Source organism: Lissotriton vulgaris, chromosome 2_1 (genome assembly GCF_964263255.1).
Source record: "Lissotriton vulgaris chromosome 2_1, aLisVul1.2, whole genome shotgun sequence".
Taxonomy (NCBI): Eukaryota; Metazoa; Chordata; class Amphibia; order Caudata; family Salamandridae; genus Lissotriton; species Lissotriton vulgaris.
In genome coordinates this window covers 853,126,122-853,150,529 of record NC_141687.1, presented here as the reverse complement: position 1 = coordinate 853,150,529, position 24,408 = coordinate 853,126,122, and the positions used below count along the sequence as shown (strand labels likewise).

Sequence of the window (24,408 nt, the reverse complement as noted above, 5' to 3'; positions counted from 1 at the left end):
TATAAAGACAATGTTTTTATTAAGACTCTACACCATGCACACGCCACTACCAACATGACAGACTGTTGGGTTTGCGGGCTTTTACCTTCTGCTGCCTATAAGAAAGACAGATTCCTTGCTCTCCCTTTGACGCCGGTGAATAGTTGTGTGGGGTGGTATACTCTTATAGGTCTTGTTAAATATTTCCAGCAGCCAGATTCCCTGACTCCCCGACTGCAGAATAGGGGGTGGACAATGACAATGCGAGTACGCCCTCTGCCTTCATCTTCCCTTGGACGAATATATACTGATGGACGTTTTGACCAAAAGTTTATAGAGACGTGTGAGAAAAGGCTGGGTCGATTCCTGACACCAAATGATACTGACAGACTTAGGGATAGTTTCCTGAAATTGAATGCTACTCTGTCCTATAGACACCCCCCGAAGAGTAACGACAGTTCCAAGTCTCTGATACCCCTGGCTGTGGTGGGTCCTTCTCCATTTTTCTGTATAGAGGGAAGGGGTCCCATCAAAGTCGATAATAGCTCCTGCAATGTGACTGCTTCAATACGTTTGCCTCTTAGCCCTTCTTTGATTGCCCCACCCAGCATCTATTTCGTTTGCGGTGAAAATGGATATTTATGGTTGCCCGAGGGTTGGGGTGGGGTGTGCTACTTAGCCTACATGATTCCTCCTGTGTATGTGGCTCCTTCCGATTACCACAAAACTCATCGTCGATTCCCCAGTCCCCAGGAGCAGCCGCAAGAGCAGCGCAAAAGGAGGGAACTTAAGGTAGATGACGTTGATCAGACGGACACCTCGTACCAACAATGGACTGATTTTTCTAAGGGTTTGTTACCTTTCTGGGGTCCGATATTTAACAGCAGGGCTATCCGACGACTGTCCAGGGTAATGGAAAAGGTAGTCCTCACCGAAGCTGACATTACGACTAACATATCTGTTGAGATTCAGGCTATGAGATTATTTACGATCCAGAACAGGATGGTGCTTGACGTCATACTGGCTGATAGGGGCGGGGCCTGTCGCGTCATCGGGACGTCTTGCTGCGTTTATATACCTGACTCAGCCCCGACTGTTAACTTGGCAGTACAGAAATTACATAGATTAGCGACCGAACTACATCAGGATAATGGGACATGGTCTCTACAGGGGTGGCTCTGGGGTGCCTTCTCTTCCTGGGGTTGGAAAATATTGATGGGTTTGGTTGGTGTGGTGAGTGTAATTCTGACTTGCTGCCTTTGCATATACTGCCTCCCTCCATGTTGTTCAATGTGTGCTGCGAATATGCGTCCGAAAAAGAAGTTACCTGGTCAATATACCACTTCTATGATTACTGAAATACCTGCTGATGCAAGTTGGTTAATGTTTATTGCAGAAGACGTTCTAGACTAAAGAAATAAAGTCCTGCCCCTAGAATGGATGTCGGCACTACCTTTTCGCAAATAAATGAGGCTATAGTTAGCCAATGATGCTAAAAGGAGGGTCTGATAGAATTCACTTTTCGATACCCTAATTACCCTATGATGATGTGCGAGTTAGCATCATATGACTAACTAATGAAGTTCGTATATGCACCTATGTTGAATTACTATTCTTGCTCCTTACTTATGCTCAAATGCACGTGTGACCATATTAGTTCCTTAGCTTAGCCTGTGTGCCACCATATTGTGTAACCCTCTGTGCCTGCGGGCCCTGCTCGCTCATATGCCCCTCCCGCAGGAATACAGAAATGTACTAAGACAGCAGTTTTCGTTTCTCGGCTTACTGTGGCCGAAACTAACAAGTCTCTTTATCAGTAATGTTCTCATGCCCAGAGACGCCGAAGCCTAGCTCCATGGCCTTGAGTAGAGATAATAATGTATCCCTTGCAGGTGCAGATGCCTGCTGTATGAGAGCATTGTTCACTGGTCTGAGGCTCGGTAACTTTCCACAAGGGGCGTACCCCTCTTTACTGTATTGCATTATAATGTATTGCTGTGATGTAGAGAGTCAGTCCTCTCGTTCGCACTCCTAGGAGTGAGGTCGGACAGGGCCCTCTCATATGAGTGATATTTGGCCTAATAAAGACCTTTGTTTATTCTTCTCCACTGTCCGGCTGACTTCCTATATAGTGACTATAAGTGAGTGCGGTAAGTCACTCGGGTGGATTTGAGCCACGCTTATCACCTCCCTCCCTCCCTCCCCCAGGGTGCTCTGCTTACCCAGGCATGAAGAGTAAGTGGCAAATTGTTACTTTCTCTGACAGTGCCTGTGTGTGCCAGTTGAAAAAGGCTCCTGTGGAGAGTACCCCCACACCTCCAGAAGGGACTCACCCAGGACAGCCAATGGTTCAGGGTTTGCAATCATTTTCCTGAGAGCAGATAGGTTTATAAACAGGACATGTTATGTTCTTTTAGGCTTCAGTCCCCCTCACAATTGCACTTTTAAATCAGGTGAGGAGGGGCACTTGTGTAAAGTGGCTATTTTCATTTTTAGGTCTCGCCCGCTGTCTCTTCGAGACATTTAGTAAGTGGCTTTTAAAAGTGCCACCAGAGGCTTTTGCTGGCCTACAGCTTGCGTTCACGAGCTCGTGCATGTGCACAGCTGCCATCTGTGTTTTTATTGCTATAATCAGGCTCCTCTGCTTGCACTACCCCCCTCCTTCCTGGTCAGCTTCATTTATGTATTCCAGCTGTTAATCATGCTCCTCTGTTCGCACTCCACCTCCCTTCTCCCCCTCCTTTTCGTCAGTTTCATTTGTGTCTTCTATCACTGTGAATGCTCCTGCTTCCACCTGGCACACACACCACCAGCCGTCATTGCACGCTTCCACCAGGCACACACACCACCAGCCGTCAGTGCACGCTTCCACCAGCCACACATTCCACCAGCCGTCAGTGCACGCTTCCACCAGCCACACATTCCACCAGCCGTCTGTGCACGCTTCCACCAGCCACACACTCCACCAGCCGTCTGTGCACACTTCCACCAGGCACACACACCACAAGCCGTCAGTGCACGCTTCCATCAGGCACACACACCAGCCGTCAGTGCACGCTTCCACCAGGCACACACACACCACCAGCTGTCAGTGCACGCTTCCACCAGGCACACACACCACCAGCCGTCAGTGCACGCTTCCACCAGGCACACACACCACCAGCCGTCTGTGCACGCTTCCACCAAGCACACACACCACCAGCCGTCAGTGCAGCAGGCAGGCTCTTCTCAGAGTTTCTTAGTAAATATGTGTTCAGTGCCTGGGAGGGAGTGGGTTGAGTTTCCTTAAACCATGCGGAGTATGCAGGTGCAGTGCATGAACTCTTGTGTAAGTGAGTCATGCTGTCTGGGGTTCACCCACTCCACACTTGTGAATTGCACCTGCATCATGCTTTTTCTCATTTGCAAAGTTCGGTGCATGCGCACAGCTAGGCAGCCCCCACACACACCACCATCTGTCAGTGCACGCTTTCACCAGGCACACACACACCACCAGCCGTCGGTGCACGCTTTCACCGGGCACACACACCACTAGCCGTCGGTGCACGCTTTCACCACGCACACACACCACCAGCCGTCAGTGCGGGCTTTCACCAGGCACACACACCACCAGCTGTCAGTGCAAGCTTCCACCAGGCACACACACCACCAGCCGTCAGTGCATGCTTTCACCAGGCCCACACACCACCAGCCGTCAGTGCATGCTTTCATTAGGCACACACACACCACCAGCCGTCAGTGCACGTTTTCACCAGGCACACACACCAGCAGCCGCCAGTGCACGCTTTCACCAGGGACACACACCACCAGCCGTCAGTGCAGCAGGCAGGCTCTTCTCAGAGTTTCTTAGTAAATATGTGTTCAGTGCCTGGGAGGGAGTGGGTTGAGTTTCCTTAAACCATGCGGAGTATGCAGGTGCAGTGCATGAACTCTTGTGCAAGTGAGTCATGGTGCCTGGGGTTCACTCACTCCACACTTGTGAATTGCGCCTGCACCATGCTTTTTCTCATTTGCAAAGTTCGGCGCATGCGCACAGCTAGGCAGCCCCCACACCCCCGGGAATGACTGCTTCCTACAACCAGAATGGAAGCAACATTCAGAGCAATGAAAACAGGTTCATTTGATGCAAAGAACTGTTAACAAAAACCACGTCCAACTATTGTAGATCTGGCAACTTAAACAAAACAGCAACAAAAAACAAACAAGCATTGGGATAGCCATTAGGTCTCGCTGTTTGACCCTATAAGTAGTTAGTTATGCAGTAGAATATCCTTGGTGCAACAACACCAACTGTTGCATGGCTAAACACTTATAAGGCCCCAAATGTGAGACCTATTGGCTATGCCAATGCTTGTTCTTGATTGCTTTAAGGCGAGGCAGCTAAGTTCTCAGATTTGTGAATTCCCTTTGGTGCTTTTACTTTTTCTTCCTGTACAAGTAGGCCAAAATATTAGGTACTACAGAGGCGGGTAGCTATCCTTTTTAAATGGTACCACTGGCAACATTTTGTAAAGTGATTGCTTTGCTATTAATACTACATTTTAGTATATTTTGCTGTTTAAAAGGTGGGACGGTGGGTTCCAGTGTGGCCAAGGGCGAGGCTCGTGGTGGCATGCTAGGTTTTGCAGACCATGCATCAAGTGCTGTACAAACAATAGAACTACAAAACCACACCGTCATTTTGTTGTGTTTTTACATTCCGTTACAAGGAGGAAATTCATGGAAAAAGTTTTGAAAGTAAGAGAGGGTGGATTGCGCAAGGACGAGGAGTGTGAATTTGGTGTGCCTGTCCACTATAAACAACCTGGGGCCAAATGTTTGAAAAAACAGGCCGCAAATTGAAACCAGTATTTTTGCAACCAGTGTGGAATTTTGCAAACCAATCTATGTACTAATAGGTTGGTTTATAAATGGCTGGATTGGGTTGCAACCGGACTGAATCCACCAAATAGTCATGCGTTAGGTTACAGATTGCAAGCAGGCCTGGGCGAAACTTAAACTATGCTAGCGGAATTTTGGAAATATTGTGTTACACTTCTCAAGGGAAAATCCCCAAATGAAGCCATCACGCCACTTTGTATACTTACGTGGCACTCATGGGAAAACTTTACTACGAAAGGCGCAATTGACATTAAACGTTTACCACAAATGGCGCAATTCACAGTAAAAGTTACAGATTTGCATTTCAAATAATTTGGCCACAATTTCGCATAATTATGCAAAAGTAAATCACATGAATTTCGTGCACCCTTAGCTGCAACTCACTATGACTGTTTGCCATCACATTCGTGCTGATCTACTGCGGTCAGCAGATCGCTAGGTCTACGATCAATTGCTAAATAACTTTATTTTCTAAATACAGCAAGTTTTCCGTAGAGGAAATGGGGTGGAGTTAAAAAAAGTTTTTAACATGTTAAACTTCCCATCATCCTATGTGCAATATTACAATCGAATATACAAATGAGACTGCCAGAATTGTCCTCTCCCCTAGTTCTTTCCATACTAAAGTGGTACACTAAAGAAACAACCTCACATTCAGCTTACAACTTTACAACTATCGCATCCAAAAGAAAAAAAAGAAAATAGACCATTCAGAGCTGTCTTGTTGGGTCTGCACCAGTATTATATATTTGTGTGATTTAGGATTCTGTTTATTTAAACTGCGCAGCAATGCGGATTGAATTTATTCGTTTTTGTGTTTTTTTTAAATACCTGACAAACGGGAACCGTTTAACAATGTAAAGTGTTTTTAGATTGCTTCATTGAATTAATTGATATGCATTGGTGAGTGTATTGTTTACTAATAAAACCATGGAAGATTTTTAACTGAAAAATTCTCTTTGGGACCTAGTGTCTTCTCTATACTGCAGTGATACTAAGGTTTGATATATATATATATATATATATATATATATATATATATATATATATATATATATATATATACACACATATATAGATATAACACATTAGTGATCATGTTTGACTGGGCAGTGTATTGACTGTTGCATGCATTTGTGGTACTGTATCTCCCACAGGGAAATGTATTGGCTACTGTTTAAAACAGAGGCATGTCCCCTTACAGTGTGGGGCGCTCGCTCATACTCTATTTTAGTATACAAGTTATTCCATAGGCAATCACTCAACTATCTCACACATGTTTGTACCAGATGTACTTAGTGATGGCAAATTGTACACCAACTTTTTGCGTATCTATTCTTATTTTGTGGAACGACCTATGTACTATTAGGTCAGTTTGCAAAATCACCATTTGGAGTGGGTTGCAATTCAATCTACCCCTTACCTATCCAAGAAGAAAGATGTAAATTGCAACCAACTCCGACTGGATGCCATCACAGAGGTTGGGTCTGCAGGTGTCAACCATACCTATGATCGCATTTAAATAGTCTTTTTTAGTAAATGTAGTGTTTTTTCGTTAAATTAAATGTTTATGTATTTAAGGAAAGAAAATACTTTATTAAAAAATAGTTTAAGAGTTGGCGGTGGTCCCTTAGACGATTGCACACTCTCAAGTAGGACACTTTTCCCCTTTGTGAATGTGTTACCACCTCCTTTGAGAACTCAGCAACCTGTCAATGGTTTGAAATAGATCTGCGTTTGAAAACAGTTGACATACAGCATTCTAATGCTTAATTTGGAAGGGAAGCCCTAAACACATCCCTTCCAAATTGTAATTCGTCATGCATTTTTAAGCCCATTTTATGATTCAGTAAACCATAATGAATCATAAAATGGGTTCAGTTCATTTAAAATGTAAACCTAGTGATTTAGCTAATTGTGGGCTTTGGAACCGCTAAATGGCTTCATACATCTGGCCCCAGGACAGAAGGGCATTGGGGCTCCCTTTTGAGTAGCCAACTCTTCTTGGGAGGAATAGGATAGAGCTCAAGTGTGTCCTCCACCTTGGGTGGGGGTAGACACCAGGACTATAGAAGGCCTCATCAACTAAGCCCTGGCCTCGTCGTGCCTTCCTTGCCCCCTCTTCAGTGTGAATCTTTGACCCCTCATTAAAGTCGTTTGCCGTGTGATGAACTGTTTACCTAGTCCTAGCATTGGCAAAACAGTAGTTTTGCCCATGGCTGTGAGTGGAGGTTGGTCTGGGGATGTGCAAGTGGTTTGCTTATTGGGCATGTGCTGCTTGAGAGCTTGTTAGAAGCGGTGTTAGTCACATATATCCACTCAAAGGATGTCATGTTTATGTTGTGGCTAGCACTATGTTTTCCTTGAATTGGCTATATCGTGTAAATGTTTTGTTGCAAAAACCACGGCATACCTTATCATTTTGTGTGTTTTTATCAATTTCCAATATTTATTGATACTAGCTGTTTAAGATAAATGCTATCTTTAAACTGATGACTTTTGTTGCTATTATACACCGTGGACCACTTCCCCATCTAGTAAAAGTTACTCACGTGGAAAATTAACTCTCCGGCAAGAACATCTTCAGATCCAACACACCCATTCAACCCAACATGGAAAAGGGGTTGACACTGCCACTATTATCTGCCAGCCGTTACGAGATTACTAACTGGATTTTATAAAATGGTCACAATGTAATTTGGCTTTTTTTTTTTTTTTTTACTTTTCTCTCATTTAAGCTGAAGGGCTGAAAACGTGAAAAAAATCTATGAAATGGTTTCGAGATCTACCAGTGTGAGGTCTGTGACAAACACACAAGTAGAAATGGGGAAGATTTCATGCTGGAGAACGGACTACAAGTTAAGTAAACATTGACTTCGAAGGGGCTTTGCACAAAGAAAGAAGAAAGGGAGCAAAGTTATCCTCACCACTGGACTTGCACGGGCAGAGCTGGTTCTGGATGAAGCACGGGATCCGGATCCAAGGTAACAGCTGTACTCCGAAGGCTGTTCAGACAGTTCCCAACCACAACCCCGGACCACCCACCACAACCAGAATGCAGCAGAAAGAAGAAACAAAGAGAAGCATTAGCATGGCAGAAAAAGAAAACAGCACAAAGACAACACCAAAGAAAGTATAGATGCATGGAAAGAGCAGCCAATTTGGGCTGTACTGAAGGGAGGCAAGCACAAAGAAGTGGGGGTGGGAGGAAATAAGCCACCACCAATCTAAAGAGAGCTTCAATCAAACACGCCCATTTCAGACAGCAGAGGAGCAGTATAGAGTTTCATTTGTCTTTGTGAAGGTAATTTTAGCTTCTACATGGCTCCTCCTGAAGGATCAGAGAGACCTCTGAAAAAGTAAGGTCCTGCTCCACAGAACGTCTTAATGTCCTATAAAAAAAGTAGGCCTTTCCTACCCACCCCCCCCCCCCAGTCTCTGTGGGGAGGTCTGTGGTGTATAAATGAAAGACAACCACTATTATTAGGCCTGTCCCCCAAGACCGATATTCCAACTAACAGTAGTAGGTGTGCAGATGCTAACGTCAAATCCACTGAGATACCAGGGTGTGCAACACCAACTTCTGAAACTAATGTGTTGGCATGCCTTATTAAGTAATATGCTTTGACTATGTGTTCAATTACCAGTTTTTTTTTTACTAGTCTAACCTGTCACTCATTCACAGAGTCTGCGGCTCACAGATACAACTGTCCAAATCAATAACGTTCTCTTACTGGGGTGATTATTGATTTCCCCATAAGCTGGCACACACAGACGAACCATAATAATAATGTATATGTTTTATGATCTGTAGATTTTTTTCCCTGTAATTCGAACTAAGAACTTTGTAAACACTTCTTCAATAGGTCAACTTGTCACTCCTGGTTTTACTGGATGACAGTCGTCCTACTGAAACCCCTTTTGACCTTGTGATTTATGCAATAAGCTTGTGAGTGAGGGTGGAGTATTTGGTTAGAGCACCTGTGATCTGTTTTAAGAGTGGGTGCTCTTTGAAGACCTTCAGCGCTTCCTGCTTACAGAGGTCTGCTTAGCACAGCATCTATTGGATGGCTGTGGCATATAGATGCACTGGTGCATCTGTGATACATATGGGCGAGGGCATGCCTGAAGAAGCATGACTAGATGCATTGAACCCAGACAAGTAAAACCATCATTGGTAAAACTGGGGAAGACAGACAGTCACTCCTGCAAAACTTGGGATACAAAGTGCAGACGAGACATGGCACGAGTGGAACTGAGGTTGCCACAGGACTCTGGACACAAAGAACAGAACTAGCATGAATAATGCATAAAACATCTTACGCCACGAGAGCTGGAGGCACTGTACCGACGGCTCCCACTGTAAAAGCTATCATCATATATTGGTGCCTGTGAGCAAAAGACACAGCCACAGTAAGATGTTGCAGTTCTGTGAATAATTTAAGGAAGGTGGGGTGGAAAAATATGATCAGTGGTAGGAGTGCAAAGACAATATGCAACACACCTTGGCTGACCTGGAGACAAGGATGAGCTGGCATGCAGACAGACTGCCTCGCAAAAAAATACCACGATGCATCATAAGAAAAAAACTTGGGAGGCCACACAATCTGCCACTCAAACATTAAAGTGGCATGACAGCAAATTCTTCCAGTACCGTATTTGTTGACATTCAGGGTACATATGATAGCAGACACTAGGAACACCATGCATTCAAATACTCGTGGGATGTGACACATGCAAGGAGCTTAGGAAGTGGAGGTGCATCGACAGACACACAAAGGTGTCAGCCATGCAGACACAAGATGGTGCCAAGCATGTTGACCCTCACGGTGCAATGCATGCATACCCATGTACTGCTACAAACATGGAAATACCTGTGCCACACATGCAGATACCCCAGTAGCACACTACAGGAATTCACGGTGACCCTCAGACACTTGAGTGCCACATACGCAGACACTTGTGTGCAACACATTTTTTTTTTTTTTTTAAAGATGGCTGACTGGTTGGACACTGCCTTCAGGCATACGACTTAGTCGAGATGAAGTCTCTTAGTCTGGACATGAGACCGGAAGAACAAAATTGCATGGGAATAGAAACTGATCAAGTAAAGGATGGGCAGCATGAGCATGCCGAACTTTGACCAAACACTAGGCACTGGCAGACGTAAAGTAACGATCTGAAACCAGAAGAGATCAGTAGTGGTTTTTTTTTTTACTTGGATTGTGGATTACTCCACATTTTTGATGTGGCGCTGAAACGATCAACGGACACTACACCCTGGAATCACAGCTACCACTGAATTCAGTAAGTAAAGTATTGGAGCAAGGGCCCCACATCTAGATATCCCATCCACCCATAATTTCCCTTCCTACGTCACCCAGTCTCACATATCCAGGCAAGGATGAGGCATGGGCTTCGCATTCCAAGTGGTTATGCTGAAACTAGACATGAAAGGTTTCCTCTATAGGTGTGAATATATAAATTGGAATTTGAAAGCATAGGATTGTTTTGAACTGACTGAGAGTAGTGTACAATTCCGAGCCACAGCAAATTCAGCAAGCATATCTACAGAGTGCGCCACTTTGAGAAATCAAGGCTTTCGTGTGGGGTGTCTCTGGGTTCTTCACTGGCCCCCAATGTTTATTCCCTATTCTAAGCATCTGACTAACTTTTTGAGTCATGTACTACAGTTTCAAAATGTGCAAGGTCAACATATATGTTCTTCAGATTCGGCAAAGAGGTCTCAAAATTCCTTCCACAAGAGCCTCAGCCAGATTTGAACCGATCTGCATACATCAAGAGCAAAAAACAATTGAACAAGCAGGTTTTTCATGCCTGCGTCTTAATTCTTATGCAACTACGGTCTGGGTACTGAAGCTTACTTAGTCAAGACTGCAGAGGGTCCGAAAACGACAATCTGTGCTTCTTTTTCCAGATTAACCAACTACTTACTGTGTGGTAGGGTGGCAAATTGCAAAACTTTCAAAGTCCCACAAAATTCTCAACCACATGTTATCAGTTCGCTGCTAAAGTAGATTAATAAAGTTTACTTTAACTAAACTTTTATTTCCCCAAAGTGTTTAATCTTATTTTTCCTAAAACCGATTTCACTCATCACATGATTTCTGAATTAAAATCTGAACGGTGCCTTGAATTAGCGCTATGACATCTATGGGCATTTGTGCACTCATAAAAATTAGTCTCAAAGACAGAAGTGATTTCTCGGGAACAGCTATGTTTTCTTGTGTTTTTTCTGTTGGGCTAAAGGCAGAATTATTGTTATGTAAAAAAAAACAAATGTCCAAGTTGGTGACTAAAACTCAATGATAAGTGCATGAATACAATTTGTTGGAAAGGTACAGTCCTTTGACATCTTGTGTACTTGAGCTCTCAAGCATATATTTTTGGTTAGGCCAATAAATAATATTAAACCCTGTAGTTTTGGAATATCTGAAAGGCAATAACGGTAGTAAACATCTATGAATGTTCCTATTACCATGGTCAACAAAATAGAATGAGTGGTCAAAGTAGCACTCAACAAGCTGTGAATAAGAATATGTATCCCTTATAGATCAACCAAAACCTGCAGCCCGTCCAGGACCACCCAGACAACTTAATCTAGGATTGAAAAAACGCTTGTGTGGCCAAACCATGCCTGAAAGGACTTCACTGACCAGTAACCAAACAAAGTGGTTAAAATATCTATTTTGCCAATATAGTGTACTAGAAATAGAGCAAAAGAACATGCGGTATAAATATTATCCAGTGACAAGCATGAAAGTCCAAAGCGGTGTATCCCTGCTGTTTTCAATTTTCCCCGAAAAGATTCCTGGGTCCATTTTCAACTGGTTGTTTCTGACCAGAAACACCACCCCAGTGTCAGCCATATATGCTCTTCACCATGACTCTATGCTCTGGTTAGCAATGGGCAACTACCAGCATCCTATGTGACCATATGGAGCTGCCTGTCCTGGGGTTGGAACACACAGCCAACTAGATCAAAGCAATGTGTTCTAAAGCAGGGAGATTGAGAAAAAGCCCCAATCATTGAAAAAAATACTTGTTGTTGATTGACAGCTGTATGCCAATTCCTAGAATAGATACATGGCTTCTACAACCAGTAGTCAAAAAAGCTACACCTGAAGACGTGTGAATTATAAGATTATGTTATGGATACTGGTACACAATGTGGTCTATTCTCAGTAGCGCCTATAGCTGAGACCACGCTAAAAGTAGTTCCTGCTGGAACGTAACCTCAAATAACTCTTGTGTTCCTGGAACTTCTTATGCAATGGCCGGATGCGCCCCTCAGCACCTGGGTGACCGCATCAATCGGTAGGCCAGCGCGCTGCTAAACTGATCCTAGACTCCGAGACCAGCTGTGCCACATTGGACAGCTGACCAGGAAGTGACTAGTGAATATGGGTGGGCCAGAGCAGGGACCCCCCGTCTTGGCAAGCAAAATAATTCTTTATCAATGAGGTCTGATATTCATGCAATCCGAGTATGGCATTTAGTTGTGTCCTATGATCCCCCACCTGAACTTCAAGAGCTTCCAGAGACCCTTTTGGGTGGCATCCACCCAGCATGGCATTGCAGTCCAGTACCAATCAATCAATCAATCACAGACATTTATATAGCGCACTACTTACCCGGAGGGTCTCAAGGCGCGCTGGGGGGGGGGAGGGGGGGGGAGTGCTGCTACTGCTCGAACAGCCAGGTCTTGAGCTTCTTCCTGAAGGAGAGGTGGTCTTGGGTCAGGCGCAGGTCGGTCGGGAGGGAGTTCCAAGTCTTGGCGGCCAGGTAGGAGAAGGACCTTCCTCCTGCTGTCGTTCTCCGGATGCGGGGGACGGCGGCGAGGGCGTGGCTGGCTGATCGGAGATGTCGTTTGGGAACGTGGAAGTTGATGCGGTTGTTGAGGTAGCTGGGGCCTTGATCGTGTAGGGCTTTGTGTGCGTGGGTGAGGAGGCGGAAGGTGATTCTTTTGTTGACGGGGAGCCAGTGCAGGTCTCTCAGATGTCCGGAGATGTGGCTGTGACGTGGGATGTCGAGGATGAGTCTGGCTGAGGCGTTCTGGATTCGCTGGAGTCTCTTCTGGAGCTTGGCGGTGGTTCCGGCGTAGAGGGCGTTGCCGTAGTCCAGACGGCTGGTGACGAGGGCCTGGGTGACCGTCTTCCTTGTCTCGGTGGGGATCCACCGGAAGATTTTCCGTAGCATGCGCAGGATGTTGAAGCAAAAGTACCAGTAGCCTTTATCAATGTCCAAAGCCCTCCGTTTTCCATGAAGCCCCTGAAGTGATTCATAATGAGATATCCTCCTAGTTAGTTCACCAGGACCTACATGGTATGTCTTGGGGACTCAAGGAACTTTCTCTGCACCAGGATATTCCAAACAGACTGGTTGACATACGCCTGCTGTAGCTGCTGCAGCAACACCAAAAGTGGACTGCAATGTTCGAAGGTCCCATGGAACCCACGTACATCACAAAACCACAACTGTGACCAGTAGTTGCAGGGATTCCAGTTCATTTTATACTGCTTTTGGATCCACTTACTTCATTGTATTAGTCTCCGTTTTACCCGTTTGGTTATTCTTAGTTATTTATTTATATTCTGTTCTGTTGCCCATTTTTATTCTTTAGGTGTGATCCACGTTCTCAATCTCTTTCCCTGTGCCTGGGCTACGTGTATCTAATTTCCTTGTACTATCCGGTCTTTCTGCTGCCACTCCATCATGGCCGCCGAATTCGTGCTACGTCTAGCCAGTCCTACCTTTGTTGCCTCTAGGCACAGCTGGTGCTGGTTTATCCATCATGCACTCCGTATTTTGAGGGGCGCGTTTCTCAGACTCAGCCACCTCACGTCAGAGGAAGATCGAGAGACGGGAACGGATGTATATATTTTTCTCAGATCAGTTGGTTCACAATGGTTCGGTTTTGTGGGAGGTTTTACTAAGGGGAGTCAGTGCGCTATAGTGGCCTTACGGTTGGCCAGCGATGTATTCCTTGCCTGATTTGTTTGCAGCCCACGTACCCGACGGCTACTTTCTCCTAGGTTCTTGTAAAGCGGTGGGGGGATCGTGTATAGTGTGCCCGCTACCTTCGAGAGGCTCGTAGAATTATCGGCAGAATTTTGGTGCCTTCCCCAGGTTGGTACTGTTTCTATATAGTTTGTACCTTTTTCCATGTCCGCTTTCGTGCAATTTTGGATTAGGATTTAGGACCGTTCCTCCTACAGTGCATTTTCCTAGGACTCATTCTCCTTTTCTTTTCTGTTTTTACTTTTTCAGTGTGCACGAGTATAATTTACGTCTGATCAGTGTACCGGGGAACTGCAGCCCCCGTCCTTGCCTAGCATATTTATCTTTATCGTACCTTGGAAAGTAAGTAGACCTTTAATTAGTATACAGGGCTCATGGATTAGGGCTCTGGATTTTGGGGTGTAACGTATCCCCCTGAGAGCCTGTACTTTCACTAATTGTGGACTGTCCTTACTAGATATGATCTCTGGACTTCGTATAGCGATGGGCTATTTTTGAACTGGCGTGATCTACCTTTATTTTGGGTAGGTTATTGAACTCCTGTTCTGTCAGAATTGGGTGGAGATTGGCTTCTACCGTTTTGTCGCTTCCTTTGGGTGTTACTTGGGGGTTAAGGTTGTTTATTAAATTCAGTAAATTAAATTTTCTTTGTGTATTTTAACTTCTTCTAGATACACCCATTCCTCCATTTATTTTCCATGCACCTGTGGGTCTCAGTACGTCTTTTTGTACTTGGTGGTGGCTTCTCAAGCAGCGTTTAGTTATGATTATACTAATAATTGCTTCATGTTTCCTTTCATTGTCCCCACAGACAGTGTATTATATATTGTCCATCATCATCAAGATACAGTCACTGAAATGTTGCTCTAAAGGAATTATGTTTTGTTGAAAATATTCAAGTAATCCTCTACCTGGAAGAAACTAATTTACACAAATTGGCCCTCCTTGCGCCCTGACGAAGGAACTTCTGGACACATTGTCCTTTCCGAAACGCGCTTCGGCGCATTGTTTTTGTTTGTACTTTTTTCTTTAGATCTGTGGTCTTTTGACTATTTTGTCTTTTGTCTTGTAGTGTATGACGTTGTGATTGTGAATGGCTGAGAGGATGTCCGAATGTGTGAATTTGCTTGGGGGCTATATGTTGTGTTTATTTGATTAACTTGAATCGTATATTTATATATTTATGTCTTATGAATTTCTGCTTTCTAATGGATTTGAAATAATACATTTACATGTTTTTCTTATAAAATTCTCTTGTGTGGGACAATGATGTTATATAAAAATTGATGGATATATTACCTATTTTTTTATAAGGTTCTAGGAGAGGTTCTTTCTCGTTTTTTGGACTGTTTTTCCCTGCCTCCTCTCCTTGTAATCTACTTTCAGGGACCCTCTTTTGTTTCTCGGCTTTTGGATCCAACCAGAGCCACTAGTCAATGGAGATTCAAGGGCGCCAATGAGCACGGAAAAAATATAGCAAAGACCTAAACCAAAGCAACATCAATAAGTCTCTTTATTGGAGGAACTTTGATGTAGGTTTCCCACCACAGAACTCGTCACTGGTAAGAAATCTCTACAAGGGTTCAAGGACCTTGAGCGGCTGGTGTTACATTCTGCCAGACTGCTTATCCCCTCGTTCTACTTTGTGTCGCCCCTTATTAACACCACCACATTGTGCAGAGCAGTAGTGAACTGCAGAAGGGATTAACCATAGACTTCAACTGGAAATATGGTATTTGAGTAATTTTGAGGCAGTGTGCAGCACGGTACATAGATTAACCTATCCTCAGTCAACTGATAAGTGGTAGCACTGTTTGTATTATGTTCTTCTAACTTTAAGAATTAATAGAAATTTGCTGCAACAGAATATGTTTATTCTGTCCTGATATATGGTCCCTTTGGAAGGCAGTTTTTGCTGAGCTGCCCTCTAGGGACAATACAGAGGCCCTTTGTGAATAAACCTTTGAAAAGAAGAACCGAATCCTGCTTGCAGTATCAAAGTTTACTGTATTAAAACCTTGTGCTGCTGTAACGTAGGAACTGCAAGAGTTAGATAGCTTTCGTCGAGATTTAACATTTTAACTGTTCTGTTTCTCTTTGTAAATAAGACCCATATTATACTATGGAAGGGTCACTGACTTTTTTTGGTAACACCTGCTATAATGTATCCTACACCGAACTACACTTCTCCATACAGAGTTATGGGAACTAAAGTCTAGTGCAACTGCCTATAAACCTTGACCACCACCAAGAACATGTAGTTTAACATTTAAAAATCCATACCATCCCAAGATGAGGAGATCAGATGCACAAGGCGTGTGGCCTTGCTCACATTTAGAATCTGCAGAGGCTGAAGCATGTACACAAGAGGGATTCACTATTCTGCGCGCCTTCACACTTGAGCTTGGACTCCGGAAGAATGGTCTTAAAGCGACTGGAAATCACTGTTTTCATAGGAGCTCAGCGCAACCCCATCACCTTCGTCCAGCGGATGAGATGAAATAAATGTATGTACTCGATTGTTCACAGTGAGCTTTTTTCCCACTATTATATATACGCAAATTCCTCCCTCAATCCCACCTCCACCTTGGGTCCCCAGTGGCAAAATAAGGCAATACATTAAATTAAATATGATCAGATAAATAGTGAAAAGTGTACGTGCAATGAGGATGCACGTGCAAATTGGGGAAGAGTGACTGTGATAGGAAGGTGACACAGTGACTTCAAGTGGTTTCCAAGACAGGCACAAACCCTGTAACTTCTGGACGACACCGCATCGTAGGACAACAAGGAAGGCTGCAAAAATTGAAGAGAGACCTTCATGTGTTTAGAGTCAGGTGGGAGAAAAGGAAGTCAATGATTAGTTTAAAGGAAGGACAACTGTGATTCACTTAACTTAGCTGCACATTATTCGCATAAATACCGGGGACCAAACCTGCTCAGAAGAGAGAACAAGACCAGAGCAGCAAGCTTAACTTTGCGTCTCTTTCCAGAGATGGGCAGTCACCCCCAGAATCTCGGATTTAGCGTTGGTGGTAAAACAGGATGTCACTGCTGCCCTGACATCTGCACCTGCAGGACTTTGGCCGATGCAATTCTTTCTCTGACCATTGGGTGTCGCTACTACACCGAGTATAAATCAGCCTGTCACTAGCAGTTTAATTTGGATGGGAAAAGTGCATTAATGGTGCATCAGTGACATTGCTTTTCCCCATTTCCCCTTCATCCGAGGTACTGACTGCCCGTTGCTGGGATCTGAACCAGCATTACAGAAAGGAGTGTCGGTATACTCCAATCAAAAGCAGCCCATAGAATAGTGTACAACACGGAGCCGGACAGGGAATATCACTCGTCTAACGAGAAGGAATGAACGTGCTGACAGTGGAAAGCTAATAATAGCCCACGGTGTTTACTGCTGAGCACTGGGCAGGTACCAGGGCTCGGGAGTTGCGCCTAATCTGACTTTATTCAGACCGAGCTAGCCGTGGGGCACCAGCGTCTGAGCCAGAAGTAACCATGGCCCCAGGGAACCAGAGAAAGCTGTGGCACCTGGAATCTAGAGTTAGCTAGGGTATGGGTCTGGCCAGCAACTAGCCAAAGCTCAGACTCCCATCCACGGATCCCCATACTAGGTAGTCGAAGAACAAGATTCACGATCTGAGCTGACTGCGTCATCAGTGTGCGACACAGAGCCATAGCCAGGTATGGTACCAGACTCTAAGGCGGAGCCAGTTGTCAACCATACATACTCTGATCGAGAGCTTGTTCTGACACTAGCGCCAACAAGGTGTCATCGCACCAGAGTCCGTGCTAGCCAAAACACTGGAGTCCAGGGCAACGCTAGCTGCTGCATAGAGCCCATCAGAGAGCCAAGAACGGCACTATAATCTGAGCAGGTTTGGCGCAGGCCCCACAGACTGACCAAGAGCTTGCTGTGGCACTAGAACCAAAGTCAGGATTAGCCAGAGTCAGAGTAAACGAAGCTCTAGCGCCGACGAGCTGGTAAAGGTATCAAAGTCTCTGCCAGAGTCAGCCACCGCACCAGGCTGTGGTGCCATATATACTTCTGGCTTGGACCCCAGCTGCTGACTAGCAGGGACTTGGAGTCTCTGACTATGGCTTGCAGTCACTTATGGCTCACGGTCTTGACGGACGTGTAGCCCTGGCACAAAGTATGTGCCTCAGCAGCCAGTCTAGAAATTAAGTCTGGCATACTGCTGGGCCTAGTCACAGATTCTGACCTGCTGCTAGCCTAGCACTTGAGTCCAAGCCAGAGATTATTATGGCACCACTTTCGGGGCCAGGGCCAACAGTGGAGACACAGCCAAAGCAAGTGCTTGATGTGGATGAGTTGCGGCCTGAGCTAGTCAACGGACCAGAGTATGAGCCAAAGCTGGCTGTAACGCAATGTTCCATGCAAGTTAGTCAAAACAGGTAAAAGTCGCCATCTTGCAACAGGACAGGACAACTATTGACCTAGTTGCAGTGCACCTATTTGGTCAACCTAGCAACTAAGGTCGGCCCTAAACCATGTGGGCAGGACAAATGTTACAGCTAGTCAAGCCCCTGCATTAGGGATCCTGCAACAGGGACCTCAGTGCATCTTGTTTGTGGGTTGGCTACAAAGAAACATGGAGGAGGGACTCCGGGTCATGGACACATGCACTAAGTGTAAGAGCCTCAAATGCACCCAGGAGTGGAGCAACTCTAGCCAAACGCAGTAAAAGCACAGCTCCTCCACACTATACAAACATGCTCAAAGTGAGGTGCTAAAATGCAAACACCTACTGAGTAGGTTTTCTGAGGAGACTACCAGCTACCTGCAAGCGGGTGCTTAGGGCAGACAGAACATGTACTCTAACACACCACTCATTTATTCGTAGCGGAATAGATTTATACCACATGCCAGATCCATGAAAACCACAAAGCAATTGCTATTCATGCACTTTCGACTGGGACAAATATTTCTAACGGATGGTTGGTGCAGCTCTTCAATACATAAGCGTCTCATGAATGGCTGATGTATTCCCTGACAGAGTGGGTCAAGAAGGAGGCTACATCTCACTGAAGAAGGGCAGGGACACACGAGGCAATGCATGTGCCACTTAGAGGTCCAGGCCCAACAGTCCAGTAAAACTGCTCCTTCTAGGGTGCGCCAATTGTTTGTTTATGATTGGTCCTCTCTGGTAGTTTGTGTAAAGTGCAATGATTGGACATAAACTTCATACTAAAATTGTTGCTCATAATTGAGATCCCGGAACCGACCTGATCAATGCTCCTTTCACAACAGGACAATAAAAATATGGGATGTGTTTTGTAGGGAGGTAAAGCAGGTGGTGAGTTTTCTGTAGCTTGCGCTGTACACGATATCACACAATAAGATGAAAGGTGATGTACATATAAGGTACATATAACAATACCCATTACTTAATAACTACCTCCAACCTAGGGGTTTCCTACATAAGCCAGTAAGGGAGATTGCTTCCTTATAGACAGAGCTCTAAAGCACATCTTGGCCCCTGTCGACAGCAGCAGTGTAGGGTTCCGATAACGTGCCCCAAGAGTCGTTTTCCCAGAGGAACACGAGAAGGGCAAAAGCTGGAAGAGGGGTCTTCTGGGGGAAAGCAAAATATGCTTGGAAGCACAAGTGTCTCCAGTTCTTGGCTTTTATCTTTAAAGCTGAGAAACGAACACATACATTGTGTTCCTATTTGTGTCGTATCGCAAAGATTACGAAGACATTTTTAGGTCTTGGATTTTGCTAGTGCAGACAACAATATACAAACAGTGGGCTTTGGGTCTCTCCCTTTAATTTCTTCGGAATGCCAGAAACTGGTCCTTGGAATCCTGTTTCCGGTCTAGGGAAGACATGGCTTGGCAGTTCGGGCTGGACTGTTCCCATGAGGCACGGGGTCAGACTGATTTGCATGTAGCCATGTCTGAACTGGGGTGGCAGAGTGGGCTAAAGAACGGTGATGGATTAAACCCAGATCTTTTGACTGGGTGGGAGTGTTTGATTGATTCAGATGCTCAGTCCATCACCACCCCCTTTTGTACCGCTTTTGGCCGCCATAAGTGTGGCAGGGTATGCTCAGACGTGAGTCCCTTGCTCACTTTGCCACTGGATTCAAGCAAGCCGGGCTGAAGACGGCTGGAATGCCAGAAACTGGTCCTCGGAAGCTTGTTTCCGGTCCAGGGAAGGCATGGCTTGGCAGTTCGGGCTGGACTGTTCCCATGAGGCACGGGGTCAGACTGATTTGCATGTAGCCATGTCTGAACTGGGGTGGCAGAGTGGGCTAAAGAACGGTGATGGATTAAACCCAGATCTTTTGACTGGGTGTGAGTGTTTGATTGATTCAGATGCTCCGTCCATCACCACCCCCTTTTGTACCCCTTTAATTTCTTCGACCTGTTTGTCAGCCACTGGCTTGAGAAAGCACGTCTGGGTTCAGCCCAGTGTTGAACTTGTAACACTCTTATCTAATGGTACTGACCATCTGGGTGTATCCTCCCGCCCCTATTAGAGTGCTTGCCCTGAACTCCTTGAGGGACTACTTTACCCTCGCTGTATGGTAAATGACGACTAACCATAGTGGGATCTGACTGGACCAAGCAGAAGCAACAACGTAAGTGGTCTGTGTGGGGACCATGCAGATGGTGAGAAATGCCCCACCTTGGCTTTACACTGGCAGATGTACATCTGCCAAAAACATGCCAGACTTCTCACCGCCTCCTCTGGAGTTCTGATGAGACAGCTCAACCACTGTTGCAACTGGCTAGGCAAGGGTACCATGGAGTCATGTAGAATAGCTGCTTTCCTAGACACACAACCCTGAGTCAGTAGGCAAAGAGGCAGTGTCACCCTTGAAAGTGAGGGGCTATCAGAAAACAGATGGATCTGAAGAGGAGTACACTATCAAAAAGCATTGCTGAAGAGTACAACCCGCTAGCCTCTGACTTACACTACTTTACTATTTGTGTTATGTCCAATAAGTGCATCACCTTTTCTGCCACATTGCTATGGCGAAGGAGTTTCCTTGTCTGTGCGCTATCTTAGGCCGCCTATGCTTACAGTTAGGCGGAATTCTCTTGAGGGTGGGTGGCTAAGCCAGGCTATATTTTATGGAGCGCTAACATAGGGCCAGACAGGATGACATACAGACAACAAAAGAAGAGACACAGACCCGACTCCCGTTCTGAGCTGGTGGCTGGGATTTGGAGTTGGAAGCGCAGCCCGGAAGGCCCAAGTCGGAGTGGTAGGTTCCCTGCGGAGAAAGAGAGAACAAGGAAGAGAGAGAAGGTAGGTAGGGAGAGAGAGAGGGTAGGTAAAGAGATGAGAGCATTGTAAACTGAAGTTTGCAAGCAATAAATCAGGGAAAGTGTTAGATGTGAACACACAACACTCATGGGTTAGGTTACCAACATGCTGCATTGCATGTGCTGCTCCTGCATGATCCATGCAAGGGCTGCTTCCCACAAAAGGTCTGACAGTTCTAGAGCGCATAAGGCTGGAAGCTCATGCCAAGGCCCCGCACACGTCCCTCAACCTACCCATTGTTTCCCAACTGTAGGAAACACAGCATCCACACAAAGGCAATATCCTACCCCCCACCCACAACTGGACCTACTGGAAGGTTAAGGGGACATACCTTAACAAGCATTACAAATGCAATAGGTCTCACATTTGTTGCAACTCCAACTCATGTGAGACCTTTTGCATTTGTAAGGCTTGGTTTTTTTTTGCCTTGAGCTTTCAACAGCCATCCACCCTACCACTACAAGATGACAGTGGTACATTGCGCATGCAGTGCCTGATGAAAAAGGAAACATGGGCATCGAAATAAGCAGGACGAAGATGGCATTAGCAGTGATATAAATGAAAAGTGTCTAAAGAAGAGCATGTTAAAGTTGTCAAAAATAGTATAGCCCATGTGGTCTTAAGGGCTAATCTCCAGAGCACTTAGACAAAAAGCCATAGCGACATTCTCGCTTTAGCTTTAAACAGTTTAGGATAAAGCACGGGTGCCGCGGTTGCTTCAAAGGTAAAGAAATAGAATTTAAAAAAAATTCTGTTTCTTGAAGCAATTGCGGCATCCGCGCTTTAGCGTAAGATGTATAAAGGAAAAGCGCGGGTGCAACCATTGTAAAAAAAATTATTAAATAAGCAGAAAAAGAAAGGCATGCGGCATGTTGGGTGCCGCAAATATTAAAAGGAAGGTGCAGCTGCCATTATTCCTGCCGAGGCGTGCCTCGCAGCGTACATTTTAAAAGAAGCTTAGCGAGAGAGCGTATCCTGAATGCAACAGTAGGATGGAGAAAAACAATCAAGAAAATAGTGCTCAAAGACTAATTAAAAACTACAGAGTAGCCACACACGTAACAGGGGGTGTCCACATAGGAGGTTACAAATAGAGAATAGGTGGTACTAAGGAGGGACTACTAAGCCTATCGACCAATGAAAAGTTACTATTTACAAAGGACAATGACAGGTGCCAATTGAAAAGATAAGCGGAAAGTGGGCGGAGTTTCATGAGCACAGCATGTCACAAAGAGACAGCGCAAGCACTGTCTAGGTTTGACCTAAAAAGCATGTGCCTGTGGGAGGTCAGTGAGGCTGGGACAGAGCACTCACATATCAGAAATGCTTCTGAAAGACCATTAGGGCTGTGTCGGAGTATGTGTCGTGGCAGGAGCAGCATTTGCAGATTACATCAAAGAGAATGTGAAGGAAGGAAAGGGTATAAGAAATAACTTACCTGTAAAACTAGTTCTTCCCCCATGGGAAATGTATTATAGTCATAAATACTGAATTGTTTCCCTCAGATGCACTCCTTACAAAGCATATATAAACAGGCATTGGCAAAGTCACTAGGACTGGCCAGCATTGGCCAAACCACTAGCTCTTGCCTTTGGGACCCATTGGTTTTGTCAAGGCCTTTTTAGTCAGCATCACTGAGAAGTTGCACAGCATGGTCAAACGAGAAAAGAAAACCAGTGCTTTTATTTAAGACTGAGTGGTTGGCAACCATTTTCTGGCCAGGCATCCCCTAAGCAAAAGGGATATATATTACTATGCTGCACAAACGGCCTCGACACAGTTCCAAGCTGCAACCTCTCCTCGCTGCGGAGATGGTGCCGTCCTCCACGGCAGGGCTACTGTGTCCATCAATTCCTCATCAAATGCCCGAAAGCATTGAGGACGCACTCGACTGTGTGCTGCACAGTAAGCTGTATTAGTCTGCCCGCCTCAGCACTCTGGACCCTACCAAGGGAGTAAAAAATGTCTTAGTATGTTTTTCATGAAACCTACTAAAGGTTTGATTTTTACTCTTTAGGACTACAAGTCCCAGCATGCAGTGAAGGACTAAAAAGCATGAAGCGAGACCCACTGGGGGTCGGCATGCCGGAAATGGATCAAAAAAGAGCCCTCCGTGATTCATCTGTAACTGAAGCAGTCTATGAGTAAGAGGCGTTTGCCTCGAAACAAGTCAGGCGAATAAAGAATGCAACTTCTGGAGTGCTGCAGTGGATTGTTGCAAGAAAAAAATGGATGGTGGCTTACTGTCGAGTGCGTCCTAGATCATTTCAGGCGTTTAGTGAAGAATTGATGGACACGGTAGCTCTGCCGGGGAGGACAGCACAATCTCCGCAGTGAGGAAAGGCTGCAGCTTGGAACTGTGTCAAGGCCATTTGTGCAGCACAGTAAGCAGCATTAGTCTGCCCGCCTCAGTACTCTGGACCCTACCAAGGGAGTAAAACATTTCTTAATATAAGCGGAAGTTTTTCATGGAACCTACTAAAGGTTTGATTTTTTGCGCTTTAGGACTACTGTCGCTGCTGATAGAACTGCTGTGGCCACTTAGGGGTGTGAATCCTCTGTTAATGGTAACATCTATCTTAAGATTTGTATTAATGCTTTCTGTATATTATACATTTCTCTAGGCGGACTCCTTTAAATGTCCCCGACTCACCTCTCCTGAGCTGCATTTCATGGTCCACAAGGACCCCAAACAAAGTATTGGCAGACAAGGATAAGTTTAAAATTCTTTATTGAGTCTGTGATTTTAAACCGGTCAGAGGGAGCCATTAAGGGCGATGAAGTTCCAGGTCATGACAGTAGCCATGGCCGGCTAAGGCCGAAGAATCAGCAGCAGTACTAATCACTTGATTGGGGACCAACATACCCTCCTGGAGAACCTCTATAAAGTCCTGTCTACCTTCTTAAGGACGTTTTTCGTGAAATCTCTTAAAGGTATCCTACACAAGCAAGTCACACAACCCAAGCAAGACAGTTGCACTCACTGTTTCCATGGCAGTCACCGATGTTCCATAAAACTTTTTACTGACTGCTTTCATTTTTTGGCTCTCCTTTTCAGGAGGCACTGTAGAGGATGGTGAAGTGAAATGATTTTTTTTTTGCTGAAGCCATGTTAACTCAATCACATGGAGGGTCAACACACTGGAAGTTAGGGTCATGCCAAGGAGGCTTGTACTTCTTTTGTAGGC

At 45.2% G+C, this 24,408-nt stretch overlaps 1 protein-coding gene across 25 annotated transcripts in view; it reads right to left on the bottom strand.

The window, feature by feature from the left end:
* Window positions 1–24,408, bottom strand: part of LRRFIP1 (LRR binding FLII interacting protein 1) — a 470,251-nt gene that overhangs the window by 194,390 nt on the left and 251,453 nt on the right. For 10 of the 25 annotated variants that reach the window (XM_086956332.1, XM_086956334.1, XM_086956307.1 and 7 more), the window contains 4 exons: window positions 21,087–21,167; window positions 16,654–16,698; window positions 9,184–9,249; window positions 7,788–7,865 (listed from right to left, as the gene is read on the bottom strand). The exons of 6 other annotated variants lie outside the window; for them this stretch is intronic. In XM_086956332.1, coding sequence (XP_086812458.1) covers window positions 7,788–7,865; window positions 9,184–9,249; window positions 16,654–16,698; window positions 21,087–21,167 — 270 coding nt within the window. The remainder of the gene's footprint in view (window positions 1–7,787; window positions 7,866–9,183; window positions 9,250–16,653; window positions 16,699–21,086; window positions 21,168–24,408) is intronic. 9 more of the 25 variants (XM_086956321.1, XM_086956324.1, XM_086956325.1 and 6 more) reach the window with 4 other exon arrangements.